Source organism: Plecotus auritus, assembly GCF_963455305.1.
Source record: "Plecotus auritus genome assembly, chromosome: 5".
Lineage (NCBI taxonomy): Eukaryota > Metazoa > Chordata > Mammalia > Chiroptera > Vespertilionidae > Plecotus > Plecotus auritus.
Window position 1 is genome coordinate 36,913,448 of NC_137776.1, and position 14,626 is coordinate 36,928,073.

The following is a 14,626-nucleotide window of genomic DNA, read 5'->3' on the forward strand; positions in this document are numbered from 1 at the left end:
CGGTGTATGTGGTGAACCTCATCTTTCAGAAGGCCCGTTCCTCCAGGAGCCTTGCCAGAGCGCTGCTCTCCCACCCCCGCCCCTTATCACCAATCACACAAATGGACGTGAGAAGAGTTTGTACAATTTGAAAGACTTTTAAAGTACTTTACAAAAGTGTAAAAGATGAAAGAAGAAATATAACCCATTAAGACAAGAACAGGAAAGGCCCCAGGCACTCCTCTGCAGCCTGAGCCCAGGCACACCGAGGGTGGGTGGCTGTTTGCACATCTCACCGCCCCGCCCTCTCACCCCCGCCACTGCAGGCTGTGGGGTCCGCCCGGTCCTCTGCATCCTGGGCACTGCGCTGGGCACACAGCGGGGACGTGCACCGAGGCGGTCAGTTCCGGCGCAGCGCGGGTCTCTCTGAAACGCAGAGCAGGCCCAGCACAGGGCGAAATGAATGGACGCAGAAACAAGGCGCAGAGTCCCCGGCTCTCGGAAGCGCAGGCTCCGCAGCGGACTGGAAGAATCCGCCCCCAGCCGCCACTCGCCAATCAGCAAGGACCGAGAGATCCGCCCCCGCCCCCGGCCGCACCCTCTGCCAATGAGCGAGGCCCAGCCGCCTTCAGCGAACGCAGTTGTTCGCATTTCGTGCGCCAAATAAAGTTCTTCAAGGCTTTGAATTTTTTTTTTAAAGCGCCCGCCACAATCCCAGCAGCGGCGGACGAGAGTGGTCGAGTCTCCGCCCCGCCACTTCCGGTCCCGCCGCCCGGAGCCGGTGCGGCTGTGAGGGGCCGCGTCTCGCCGCCGCCGGCCGGCCGGGCATGGTGTTGGGCACCGGGCCCGCCTCGCCTGTCTCGAGGTGCCCAGGTGAGGAGCGCGCGGCCCTGCGGCGGGCGAGGGGTGGTCGCGGGCCTGCGGTCGGCTCGGCTCCCGCGGCGCTGCTGCACCAGGCGGACCGAAGGCGAGCGGCGCCGGGGCCGCCTCAGGCCGCGCGGCTGCTCCCGGGCGGGCGGCGTGAATGGGACCGGCCGGGGCCGGAGTGCTGGCCGGGCTGGAGGGGCCGCCCGCAGGAGCACCAGCCGTGCCGGGCACACACACGGCCGCTCTCGCTCGGCCCGCCGTCGCGGGGGTGCTGCTGGCCGCATTGTCCCGAGGAAACGGGGCGCCGGGCGCCGGTCCAAGGTCACTGGCCCGACTTGGCGGCAGGAGCGGTACTCGGACGCGGCAGTCCGACTGCGACCGCCATGGAGTCGGCCCGGGACCTGACGCAGTTGGGGGCGGCCGCGGCGAGCTGGGAAGCTGTTCCTGGGGGCGGAGGAGAGGACAAGGGAGGACGGAGGACATCTTGGAACGATCGGTGCAGCTGGTCCCGGGTCCAGACCCGGTGCCGCTGGTGTGTAAACTTGGGCGTGGCCCTGCCCTTGGCGGGTCTCGGTTTCCTCCTCTGGTCCCCGAGGGGTTTGGGCCCGCCCCTGTCCGCATTCCTCCAGCGCGGGAGTGGGTCTGACTCTGGGTGGATCGCCGCGGCCCGGGAAGGCTTCTCGGAGAAGCTGGAATCTGGGTGGGAATGTGTTCTTCCTGTGCAAGGAGTAGGATTGGGTGGTGAAGGGAAGGAGGGCATTCCGGACCGGGGTATCCCAGTGAACAGAAGCTTCCAGAAATGACATGCTGGGTGTTGTTGGGGAACAGGGAGGAGGCAGGCCTGCCTTGTGCAGAGGACTTCTGGTTGGGATGAGGCAGCGGCAGGGTACAGGTGGAAGAGGTGTTCAGAGACAAGTCACCACCAGGCTAGCTGCTGGGGGACTTGAGGGCCTCCACCTAGACATACCTGCCTTTCAAGTAGGGTGCAGGAAGGGGCAGGTTTACTGCTGAAGATAAATGTATTGGACTCCAAAGGTTGATCAGCCAACCCCAGTGACTCCGCTGCTTGCTGGGAGGTTCCTGGGCTCTGGCTTTCTGCAGGAGGAGAGTGGGGTGTGGACTTTTTTGGGTCCAGATCTGGGCCTCTTTGGCTGGAGAAGCTGGTGTGGTGGTTCCGTAGTGACTTGCATTCAGTTCCATCTTTTACACTTAGATGGGTTTTTCATGGCAGGAGGAATTGTAAACCAGGAGTTCCCCACCATGAGCTGACTGGCCCCAGTGTCCCTGCACAGGTGACATGGTCTGATTTTTGCCAGTACACGCAGGTGGGCTGAGTCAATCTTACTTGATGATGAAACTAGTAAATAGCACATAAAGATCTTTGAACAGTCTGAAAGCGAGTCCCGCCCAGAAGAGGAACTTAAATGTGTGGAATTTAGAGAGACTGAGCATGCTAAATGCTGATCTGTTTCCAAAAATGCTGCCTTAGTCAGTGTTATTTGCAGTAAAGGGAAGTTTAGTTTTAAACCCGATCTTCAGTGTATGAAGCATACTGAAGAAGGAAAAGAATTCTGAATCAACTGGAGCTGTTCAGCAAACCTCTTGGCAAGTTTGAATATTTTTTCTTCAAATCTCTTCGTTTAGTGTTAATTTAGCATCTATGGACACATTTCCAAATTAGGCCTTTTATCCCTAAAGTGACATGTGATAATGATATAGGTGGTGGAGAAATAGATGGTCATTATATACTTAAATTTCTTAGAATGCTAGGGAAGTACGTCTTGTATTATCTAATGTAGAAGAGGAAACACCAGTGTTATTTTCTTTTATATGTTGCATGGTCAGTGCCCAGTATGTTTTATCAAGGACCACAAACTTGAAGATCTCAAGCCAGGAACCTAAGTGGAATTGAGTGTGGGCTTATCCCAGAGAGGAATTGAGTGTGGGGCAATAGGGTTATGAAAGAACTAAGCAGAGTCCTTAGACTGCGTGGCACAGAAGAGTGCTTGCTGGTGTGAGCCTTTCTTGGTGTGGTGAGTCTTGCCAGGGCCCTCTGAGTGGCTCCCTCAGTGTAGGCCCACCCAGGAAGTTGGGTGTGAACCAGGCATGTGCCCATGCCCTGACTTTTCCACGGGGCTCTTTCTTGTGACTTTCCTCATGTGCTGCCTGCTGAACTCTATACGTGCTGTGCTTTTATTTTATTTTTTGCCATTTTTCATTGCCAAGATCAGGTAGAGGATAAAAACCAAGTGCTTCCAGCCAGACCCCAAGTGACAGATGCCTGTTTTGGCCATCGTCCTCAGGTGGCCCTGATGATGTGGTAGGACTGATGTGCTCATTCTTGGTGCATGGCAGTGGGCTTGGCTGGGAGGTAAGCTCTGCTTTGTGGTCCAGATCTCCTTAAGGGTGCCTGATGGATCATTCTAGGTGGGGGCTAATGCAGCACCAAAAGGTATTCTCATTCTGTTCCCATTCCCAGTGCTCCCCCTCCCCCCTTTTGTGAAGTTACTTTATAAACTGAACTGGGAGCCCCTGCTCTGGGTAAACCTGAAAAGGCGTGCTCCTTGATTGTGGTCCATGCCTCTACATAGATTCACCTGAAAAGATGACATAGATGGGAATGAAAAAGCTAGTGTTGGTGTGTTTTCACCTTTTTTTCAACTTGTACACTAACTGCACATGTTTTAAAGTACTAATATACAAATTGCTGGATGGATGTATATACCTTTGGAACCATCTCCACACTCAAGGTAAAAATGTTCCCATCATCTCCAGAAGGGAAACTAGTATTTCTGTGGTTACTGCTTCTGGCAGCCGAGTGACCTCAGACAAGCTAGTCCCCAGGCCCCCATGGTCTGGGGTTCCACATCTGTAAAAAGTCCGAGGAGTAGAAGGCCTTCCCAGATTTGAAATTCTCATAGCTTGTGAACCCTAATGTGTAGTTGAACTATCTTCTGAAGCATTTAGACCAGTGATTCTTTAAGGGGTTAGAGGTGTGAATGTGTGTGCATACACATGTGTGTGTTGCACACGTGTGTGTCTGCAGAGGTCACAATTCAGAAGATACTTAATATGTTGTTTTCATGGTACAAATAATAGAAAATAAAACCTTACAGTCTCTGCGGGGGATATAGAAGATGGTGTGAGAAGCTGTGTAACGGACTTGGGTTAAAATGGTAAAAAATACCCAGGAGGAGGGGTACCCTTACACATATTTTGCCTTTAAAGATCTTAGCCTCAAACTAACAGTTCTGTGCTTAGATCAAGTTTTCCTCTGGAAGTTTATTTTTATTTATGTATTATATACCTTTATTGATTTCAGAGAGGAAGGGAGAGAGATAGAAACATCAATGATGAAAGAGAATCATTGATCGCTGCCTCCTGCCTGCCCCCTGCTGGGGATCTAGCCGGCAACCCAGGCATGTGTCCTTGACCGGAATCAAATCCAGGACCCTTCAGTCTGCAGGCTGACTCTCTATCCACTGAGCCAAACCAGCTAGGGCCCTCTGGAAGTTTAAGATCATTTTCTCTTGAAAATGATCAGAGTAGTATTGAAAGGAATTGATGTTAAGGTAATGCAGGAAATTATGGAAATATTGGGCTGGTGACCAATTTGTGTCCATAGTCAGAAGAAGCTCGAGTCCCTTTCCAACTGTGTCAAAGCAAGTAAGAACTAGGAGGCATGGCAGGTGAATGGCATCTTATGTAGAAACGGAGGGCAGATTCTAGAGCAGCCGTCACCAACCGGTGGTCCGTGAGGTCCAAAAGGTTGGCGACCGCTGTTCTAAAAGACAGTGATACCTGTATAGATTTAATGACATTTCTTGAGCCCTTTCTTCCAAGCAGTCAGGTACATCACCTGTGTTGGTCTTTATTATTCTTACCTGTGAGCTCTCAGTGGGAATCTGAAACACAGGTGGGTTGGAAGCAGCCAGCAAAGAGAATCTATTTTGGGAGCATTTGTTATAACTTAATCTTGATGTTGATATTGCCTAAAAATGTAAATAAAAAACAACACATAAATGTGAAGATGCTTATTAAGGTTCTAGCCCCGCCTTTCTTAAAGGAAGAAGGAAAGCAAAACATCACACTGTCCTCTCCTCACCAGAGGCTGACAACCCCCCTAGTCTGCCATGTGCCCAGCATGCGAGGCACACACAGGTGCATGTCCCTGCAGTGGGGAAGGGCAGACTTACATGGACAGTGGTGAGCCCAAGTGGAACCTGTCAGTGGAGGCTCCACTAGGCTATGAGCTCTGGAGCTCTGTCCCCACCGTACCCCAGGGCCTGGCACCCAGGGAGTGTTAAATCCTTTTAAAAAATTTTAAACTCCTGAGAGAAACCAAGATGGCGGCATAGGTAAGCACCTAAACTGCTGCCTTGCACAACAATTTCAAAACTACAACTAAAAGACAGAACGGACACCGTCCAGAACCACAGGAAACCTGGCTGAGTGAAAATCCTACAACTAGAAGGAAAGAGAAAAGCTCACAGAGAATTGGAGGTACGGCAAAGGGTCTTTGTGCGCGCAGAGAGGAAGGGCGGCTGAGAGCCTGGCTGACTTTCTCTGGCGGAAGGGGGAAGGAAGCCCCTGACCGCACTGAACCCCAGTTCTGACTGCACTGAACACCAGTTCCGGGCGAGCCCAAGGGGAGCCACGCTCTTGTGGGGGGAGTCTGGACTCTCGGGCAGAGACTCGGGAACTGGGGAAGGCAGAAGTCTGAAGGCGCGCGCGTGCCAGTGCGCACAAAGGCTGCGGAGGTTGCCACAGGCTTTCCCTAGTGGAAGGGAGTCAGAGGCTCCTGACTGCACTGAGCCCCAGTTCTGACTGCAGTGAACCCCAGTTCCAGGCGAGCCCCTGGGGACCCACGCTCTTGTGGGGAGAGTCAGGACTCTCGGGCGAAGACTCGGGAGCCGGGGAAGGCAGAGGTCTGAAGGCGCCCACGTGCGCGCAAGGGCAAGGCTGACTGGAAGCCAAGACTGAGACTCCACCCCATCCAAGCTGAGCACAGAGGCTATTGCAATTTGGCAAGTCTAATCCTATAAGGCTGTCTCCAACACCGAACTTCTCCCAGCATAGACACAGCTGATCCTTACAGCCAACTGGCCTGGAGGTCAATTCTTCCCAGTGATACCAACAACAATCAAGACTTAATTACAACAAGGCTGTACACACAGTCCACAAAGGGGTGCACCAAGAGTGTCCACCTCAGGTTAACTGGGAAGGCAGACCCACTGGGCCATATTGGAAACCTAGCACACAAATCTACCTTACCAACTCAGGGATGCAGTGAAAATGCGGCATCAAAGAATCAGATCACAAACGAAAGAAATGGAAGAAAACAAACGACTGGATATAGAATTCAAAACCACGGTTATAAGGCTTTTCAAGAATATCCTAGAAAAGGCCGATAAATATAACGAGACCCTCGAAGATATGAAAAAGGACCAACTAGAAATTAAACTACACTGACTGAAATTAAAAATATTATACAGAGACCCAAAAACAGACTAGAGGAACACAAAAATCAAGTCAAAGAATTGAAATACAAAGAAGCAAAAAACACTCAACCGAAAAAGCAAAAAAAAAATCCACTAAGTTGAAGATAGTGTAAGAAGACTCTGGGACAACTTCAAGCGTACCAACATCAGAATTATGGGGGTGCCAGAAGAAGAGAGAGAGCAAGATACTGAAAACCTATTTGAAGAAATAATGACCGAAAACTTCCCCCACCTGGTGAAAGAAATAGACTTACAAGTCCAGGAAGCGCACAGAACCCCAAACAAAAGGAATCCAAAGAGGACCACACCAAGACACATCATAATTAAAATGCCAAGAGCAAAAGACAAAGAGAGAATCTTAAAAGCAGCAAGAGAAAAACAGTTAGTTACCTACAAGGGAGCACCCATAAGATTGTCAGCTGATTTCTCAACAGAAACTATGCAGGCCAGATGGGAGTGGCAAGAAATTTTCAAAGTGATGAATAGCAAGAACCTACAACCAAGATTACTCTACCCAGCAAAGCTATCATTCAGAATTGAAGGGGAGATAAAGAGCTTCACAGATAAGAAAAAGCTAAAGGAGTTCATCACCACCAAATCAGTATTATATGAAATGCTGAAAGGTATTCTTAAAGAAGAGGAAGAAGAAAAAAGTAAAGAGAAAAATTATGAACAACAAATACATATCTATCAACAAGTGAACCTAAAAATCAAGTGAATTAAAAACCTGAAGAACAGAATAATCTGGTGAATATAATAGAATCAGGGGCATAGAAAGGGAGTGGACTGATAATTCTCAGGGGGAAAGGGGAATGGGGGGGGTTCAGGAAGAGACTGGACAAAAATCATACACCTATGGATGAGGACAGTGGTGGGGAGGTAAGGGCAGAAGGTGGGGTGGGAACTGGGTGGAGGGGAGCTATGGGGGGAAAAAGGAGAAACAATTGTAATAATCTGAATAAAGATTTATTAAAATAAAAAAAATTTTAAGCTCCCTTTTAAAAATTTTAACTCATACTTTAAAAAATTAGACTTATGGAGGGTGGTGTAGAGATTACCCAAATTTATTATGAAGGAATTCAGTCTTCATGTAGCTAATATGCTAAATTTTTTTATAACTAAAGAAAAAAATGAAAACCACTTACATCATTGTGGTCAGTATTCAGCTGCTGTCTAGAGATTTGTTCTTAACTGAGCTTCCATCTTTCAGGGTAAAGGCAGCAGTAATGCTGACGCTGGCGAGCAAACTGAAGCGGGATGATGGTCTCAAAGGATCCCGGACGTCAGCCACAGCCTCTGACTCCACTCGGAGGGTGTCTGTGAGAGACAGACTGCTTGTTAAAGGTGATGACGTCCATGTGAGCTCTTTATATCCCACAACAACGTGAAGGCTGGCTGGGGGCTCTGTTGGGGTGTGAAGCAGCTTGTTTGAAAATATGTTAAAGTGTAACTGCTTGTTACTTACAACCTGTGTGCTGTGGGAGTGCTGCTGGTGAGGAAGTGGATTAGAAACTGGTGTGTCTTATGTACTTGGAGTATTCTCTGTGGGGTTGCCAGGATGCTGGTGGGAGGAGTAAAGTCCTGAGAGTGAGCAGGTCTACCACTCTGGTCTCAGTTGCTGTCATTGTTGACTCCTGGGAGAGGGGTCTTTGTTTCTTCTGGACTCCTCAGCACCAAGGGAGGGAGTGGAATTGGGTAATCTCTTAGGATCCTTCTGCATTTAGTCAAGTCAAAGCCCGAGGAGAGCCTGTGCAAACTTAGTTCCCCTTGCAGAATTAACAGCACGTCGTCCCAGAGCTGTGGATCACATGCGTTTGTGTGCAGCTTCTGCGTGACTCATTGCACAGACTTACAGTTCTCAAGTGCATAGGCAGTTTCCTAGGGTCGAGGACTACAGAGTTGAGGGAGAAACAGCCCTGCCTTGAAAGAGCTTATGACATGTGTTTTCATTTCTTAAGTGTGAGGAGCTAGGAAGCACTTGGTGTGTGAGTAGTTTGTTAGAACTGTCTGTGTTCGTGTTCTTTTAGGTAGACACGGTGGGGGTGACTGGTATTTGATATCCTGACACTGAGTGTGGCAGGGGAGCCATGCGTATGCACGCGTTGTGTATACACGTGCTGTGTTGGGCCTTCTCAGAAACAAAGCAGTGCTCAGCTTGGGAAGGAACGGAAACAGGAAGGCCTCAGGTTCAGGGGCACATGCTTCCTTGTTCTGCTGCCCCCGAATGTTGACTCAGCTCTGGCTTTTGCCTCCTGGTAGAGTAAGAATTGTTCTATACATTTTGGCATTGCCTGTTCTGTCGGGGAGAGTGCTGGACTGCAGTGGGTTTGCTAAGCAGCTTTATCCTGTGGGGTCAGAGGGTGGCGTGGTGGCAGCACCTCACTTGGGTGGGCCCTTTAGGACCTGAGTCTCTTTTCTGGGTGCTGGCTCAAGAGTTCCATCTACAGAGGAAGCAGGAGCCAGGCAGCACCTGGAAAAGGGTTTGATGCGTGTTGTTGTGGTCCTTGGAGTGGAGGGTGTTTTGGTGCCTGGGAAGTTAGTGAGGATGGTCCAGACCTTTGCTAAGGAGGAACAGGTGGGAAGCTGGCAGGTGTACTGTGCAATCTGCTTGACCTACCCCCGTCATGGTCATAGCAGCTTTGTACACTAAGCTCTCAGGGCCTGGCCCTCTGTTGGGCACTTTCTAGTGCAAATCTAGTCTGACCTTTGCTAATCTTGCTGGGTGGTGGCTCATTTTGAAGCTGGACTCAGGGGGTTGAGAAACTTGCTGGAGGCAGCTTTAGTGCAGGAGGACAACTGGACCCACATATTGGGGCAGGGCAGGCTCTCAGGGGCAGGCAGGCCCAGCAAGCAGGAACGAAGGAGCAGGACAGAGTGCAAGGGCAGAGAAGAGAGGCTCCCACACACATCCAGCCCTGACATAGCTGGGTAGCCTGCTAGGGCTCGCCATGCTGGACTTCGCCCCTTCTCTAAGGGCAGGAGGTGTCTTCCAGGACCTGCAAGGTCCAGTTCTGAAGGGCAGCAGAAGGCTGGAGTCAGTTCTCCTTGGATACACCAGAACCTTTCTCAGAGCAGCGAGCACCCGGGAAAGAGACTCAGGTCCTAAAGGACCCAGCCAAGTGAGGTGCTGCCACGCCCACCCTCTACCATACTGACACCTTCACCACACCAGCTCTTTTTTTTTTTTTTTTTTTAAATATATTTTATTGATATTTTACAGAGAGGAAGGGAGAGGGATAGAGAGCTAGAAACATTGATGAGAGAGAAACATCAATCAGCTGCCTCCTGCACACCTCCCACCGGAAATGTGCCCGCAACCAAGGTACATGCCCTTGACCGGAATCGAACCTGGGACCCCTCAGTCCGCAGGCCGACGCTCTATCCACTGAGCCAAACCGGTTTCAGCTCCACACCAGCTCTTGATTTTTGTACCCCCAGGATGGTTCTCAAGGATGTCCTCCAGGCCAGAAATGGGGAGTATAGAACAATCCAGTGATCTGGGCCAGGATTGAGGGCCACTGCCTCCTCTGAACCCTGTGAGCTGGGGACACTGGGGAGAGGGTGTCAGATCTGTGCATTTCCTGTTGGCCCCAACTCAGGTCAGCCTGACTGGGGAGCCAGTGCTTTCAGCCAAAGGGCAGTTGGTGCTGCGCTCCTACTGGACCTTTGTGGGGCTGTTGAGTCTGATGGTGTTCCCATCTCCCCAAAATGCCCTCAGGCAGAATTGCTGACTTGCTGTCTTTCAGAAGGTTGTCCTTTTCATGCAGTGGGAGTATGTCTGTCCCTGTTCTTTCACTTGTCCACCCAGCAAACTTAGTGCCTGCTTGCTGTCAGTCTACTGATTCTAACCCCCAAAGACCTCAAGGGGCTCCAGGCAGGCTGGCGGGCACTTTTTGCCTATGTTAGTCTTTGTTAAGTGTGGAGATTTGGAACTGAGTTGACTGAGTTCAAGCTCAGGTCTGAAATCAGCGGCTCTAAAGGGAATGAATCTGTGTGCAGCCTTTGTCCCCAGCTATCCCAGGAGAAAGGCTCCTCACGCCTCAGGACATTCACTGCCATCTTGCCAACAAGTGTGCTTGTTTGTCAAGCACTTCCTGGGCACTCTGTGTGTGCCAGGCTCAGGGTCAGGTACTGTCTCAGGGCTGGGCAAGTCTGTTCATTCTCCGCCATGGAGAGAGTGCAGGTTCATCTGATCTTTCTGTGCAGTCATGCTTCAAGTGGGCTCTGTGGTTTGATCTTTAGTTAGAAAGGAAAAAGAGTCTCATTTCTCAGAAGGAAGTTGTGCAGCCACGGAATTGTGCAAGGTGCCAGGTGCCTCCCAGAAAGGCTGGGCCAGTGTGCAGTGGAGGTGTTAGCATCTTGGGACAGGTGAAACCTTAAGCAGGGTAAAAATATACGAATTTCTTGTTACGGAACAGGTGGGGTCATGTCCTTTGGCACTAAGGTTATGCAGGAAAGGGTGGCTGCTTTTCCAAGAGGCCTCAAGCATGTAAAGCAGTCCACTTGTTTCTTTGGTCAGAGTCTTAGTGTACTTGGATTCTGAGGTGGTAACTGTTGATGTTAATGAATAGTATTTGCCATCATTGGAGATGTAGAGAAACTATTGATGTTAATGAATAGTATGTGCCATCATTGGAGATGTAGAGAAACTATTGATGTTAATGAATAGTATATGCCATCATTGGAGATGTAGAGAAACTGTTGTCATTTGTGACAGCTCCCTGAGAGCAACACCGCGTGAGCTTCTGTGGCTCGTTTTGTCTTGTATAGTGGGCTGAATTAGAGTACCTGGCATCTTTATTGAAGTCCTTGTGCCCCCAGAATGTTATTCCTTGCTGCACTGGCTGTTGGACCAGAAGCCTGCAGATGTCCTGCCTGTGGTGGGGGTCATTGCTGGACTGGGTCTGAGGGCTCTCCCTGGCCCTGTCCACCTTCCTTGAGTGAGTCACACTGAATGTGGAAATGCAAGCATAGTGCTCATCTTAGGAATTTAAGTCTATAGTATGAAGTTGTAACCAGCTGTGTATAAAAAAGCTTGGCACAACAGCTGACAGCAATTTCCTGGGGAGAACAGCAACTCAGAGGCCTGGGCCCCACCGAGAACTTCTGGTGTATTGGCCTGGCAGGGCTGCTGAGGGGGCAGGGTTTGCTCTGCAGGTTCTAGGTCAGGGGTGGGAACCATTTTTCTGCCAAGGGCCATTTGGATATCTATAACATATAAAATTATCAACTTAAAAATTGGTCTGCTATATTTGGTCAAACATTTAATTAACTCACCCCTAATACCTTGGCAGGGCCAGACCAAATGATTTCTCGGGCCTTATATGGCCCTCTGGCCAGACATTCCCTCATCCTGTTCTAGATTGTGGCAATGGAAGCACAACTCCAGATTTTACTAAAAATCATTGAATCATACACTTAAGTAGGTCTTTTTAGTGTGTAAATTGTACTCACTAAAGCTGTTGAAAAGGTCAGGAAAAATCTCCCCAGGTGATTGGCATTGCTGCAGGGTGGAGAATCCCTGTCCTAGAGTGAGGCGTCCTCTGCCTGTGCCAGCGGTGTGGGGCCTGTTTCTGTGGCTCTGTCATCATCATGCCCTGGTCAGCACCTCCCCGCCACCCTGGGTCCAGACCTCCTCTCATTCCTTAGCACTAGAATGTCTTCTCAAACATTTCACTTCTGTTAGGTGCCCCCTCCCCCAAATCCTCTGGGCACATTTCACTGGGCTTTTGTAAAGCTGGGCGAGCAGATGGGATAGGCCCCCAGAGAAAGCCTGGTTCCTGTGGCCAGCATCGATCTCAAAAGAAGGGCCTCAAGGACCGTTTCTTGCAAATTCTTATCAGTAAAAAGTTAAATAATAGTATAATAAAATATGTAAATAAAATTTGCCTTAAAAACATAGTTTAATTATATGGATAACTTTTGAAGTTGTTAATATGAATGACTCATTTATAAAATGTCTGCTTTTCTGATACAATGAAATCCTGTGTGAGCTGTTGGAGCAGAGCAAGGCCCTTGCCCCTCCCCGTCAGAGGACCTGGTGTGGATGCCTTGGAGTGCAGAGTGCTGTGGTCCTCTACACCCCACTTTCTTTCGTGAGCACCCTGCTCTAGGGTAGGGCAATGGTAGGCCAGTCAGGAGGCCAAAACTGAAGATCACTGTGGTCGTTATGAGAGTAATGATATTGAACTTCTCACGGGCTCTCCATGATGTTTTATTAAGTGGATATGTTTGAATGTACAACATAACACTGCCAAGAAGGGAGACTCCCAGGCTTGCATTTCACCACAAAACCTGGTCCTTTTCCAGTCATGGCCAGAAGATGATTAGGGTTACGCCCAGCTCCGCTGATTGGCTATAACACCCTGAACTGTGTTCCCTGGCTCCTCTGCCCCACTCCACTTTCTGGATGCAATTCCAAACCCCTGGATCCCCAAGCTGATACATTTCGTAGGCCACCTGTCCCTACCCAGATTCTTAGTCAGCTGAAGTTAAAGGCCTGTGGGTTTCCTAAATCTTAGCCTGAGAACAGAACCACCCACCAGTCTTCCCACTAATGCACTCAGCACTCAGCTTTGCAAACAAGGTGGCCTCTGCCCTCCCCTCCCCTCCTCTTCCCACCCCTCCTCACATCACTTGAAGAAATCTTCATAACTGTAGCATTTATATTTTGACCACTCATTTGCTTTTTAGTTTTTTAAATCTGGTTTTCATCTTTCCACTTGCCTTCCTGCTGTTTTGAATGTCCTCAACTGGGTCCATCACACCCACTGGCTATGCCTTGGGCCTCATTCACCTTGGACCAGTCAGTCCTCTCTTTAATGAATCACCACATTTCCCCATAGTTTTCCACCTGTTTCTTACTATTAACTTTCCCAGCTTCTTGTGTTCTGCTTTCTGCTGAGGTTTTTCTCACCAGTCTCCCCACTTTTGTTGGTCTCATGACCTCAGGTGGCATCACTCTACAGGGGCTCCTCGACCCTGACTTGGTCATGCACCCAGACTTCAGCTTATTTCTCCCAGGGCTTCCCCAGCCCTATGCTCCATCTTGGACTCCTCTTGTCCCACACAGCTGGCAGCTCCTTCCATGCTCTGCCCTCAAGCACCCTGCCTCTCCCTGCCTCTGCCAGGCCCTTGCTGCCTATCCGAGTGCCCAGCTCACAGGTCACCTGGCCTTCGCTGTGCCCTTCCTAAAGTGGTCCTCTTGAGGGAAAGCTTAGGAACTTTGGTTCAGAGATCTTCCTTGGCTGCTGTTGCTGCAGGATATAGTTTAGAATTCTAAGCCATGCGCTTGGGACCTCCACAATCCTGGCCTCCTTTCCCGAGCACCACACTGCTCTGGCTTCTGTGCCTGTCAGTGTTCTATGCTTTTCCACATCACTAACCTCCACCTCTACTGGACTAAATTCTACTTTTTCTTTGGAGCCCACTCAAAACCCTCCTTTCAGTCTCCACAGCTGAAGGGAATCCCAGCACATTCTGTTATACCTGAGGCAGAGAGCACTGGCCTGCCCAGTTATTTCTGGGTGCCCCCCCAAGACCAGCTGTGTAGTAGCAGGATGGCTGGGGGTTTGTAGCTCTGTGCTGGCAGAGGGTGCTGGGCTTCAGTGCTGTAGTGACTATAGAACAGGCCCTGGAGGAGAGCATTGGGGCCAAGGAATGCAGCTCCAAGGGCATGGGCACGGGCACAGGTGAGGCCCCAGCAGGAGAGTTCTCTCATTGAAAAGTGCAGCACACAATAGGTGAGCCATCATGGGAAGGCAGGTCTGAGAAGCTGGAAGAGACACAGGAATATAAATAAATAAATTTTGAGGGAAGGAGCTTCTATACTTGGGGGGAACAGGGTTTTTAGAAAACAGTCCATGACTGTTTACCTAGAGGTAATTTCTGTGTTAATGTTATGGTTTTCATTTTGAAAGTAAACTCTCAAGGGCCCTTGGCTGTATTTGGTGGCATCCTACATGTCACTTTGTATATTTGAAAGCAACTTCATGGCTTAAACTCTAAACTTGAGGCCAAGTGTAGGGTTTGGTTTGTTCAGTTTACTTATTTTTTCCTCAGTTCTGGCAGAAATTGCGAATTTAGAGTTGGTAATTTCATGTGGAGTAGTTGACTGATATTAACAATAATCTCTTTGTTTCTACAGAGGTTGCAGAACTTGAAGCTAACTTACCTTGTAAGTATAGCTCCCCATCCAACATTAGTTCTGAAAAGTAATTGCATGGAGAAACGTGTGCGTTTTAATAACCTGTATGTCATGTATGGTAGGAATACGCTTT

At 49.6% G+C, this 14,626-nt stretch overlaps 1 protein-coding gene across 8 annotated transcripts in view; it reads left to right on the forward strand.

Moving 5' to 3' along the window:
* Nucleotides 1-592: 592 nt before the first annotated feature.
* The window catches only part of UBE2F (ubiquitin conjugating enzyme E2 F (putative)), a 36,939-nt gene continuing 22,905 nt past the window's right edge, over nt 593-14,626 (forward strand). The window contains exons 1-3 of one of the 8 annotated variants that reach the window (XM_080670428.1): nt 593-852; nt 7,558-7,691; nt 14,494-14,523. In XM_080670428.1, coding sequence (XP_080526554.1) covers nt 7,574-7,691; nt 14,494-14,523 — 148 coding nt within the window. In that variant the 5' untranslated portion in view covers nt 593-852; nt 7,558-7,573. Of the gene's footprint in view, nt 853-988; nt 1,379-7,557; nt 7,692-14,493; nt 14,524-14,626 lie in introns of those variants that run through there. The other 7 variants (XM_080670427.1, XM_080670424.1, XM_080670423.1 and 4 more) reach the window with 7 other exon arrangements.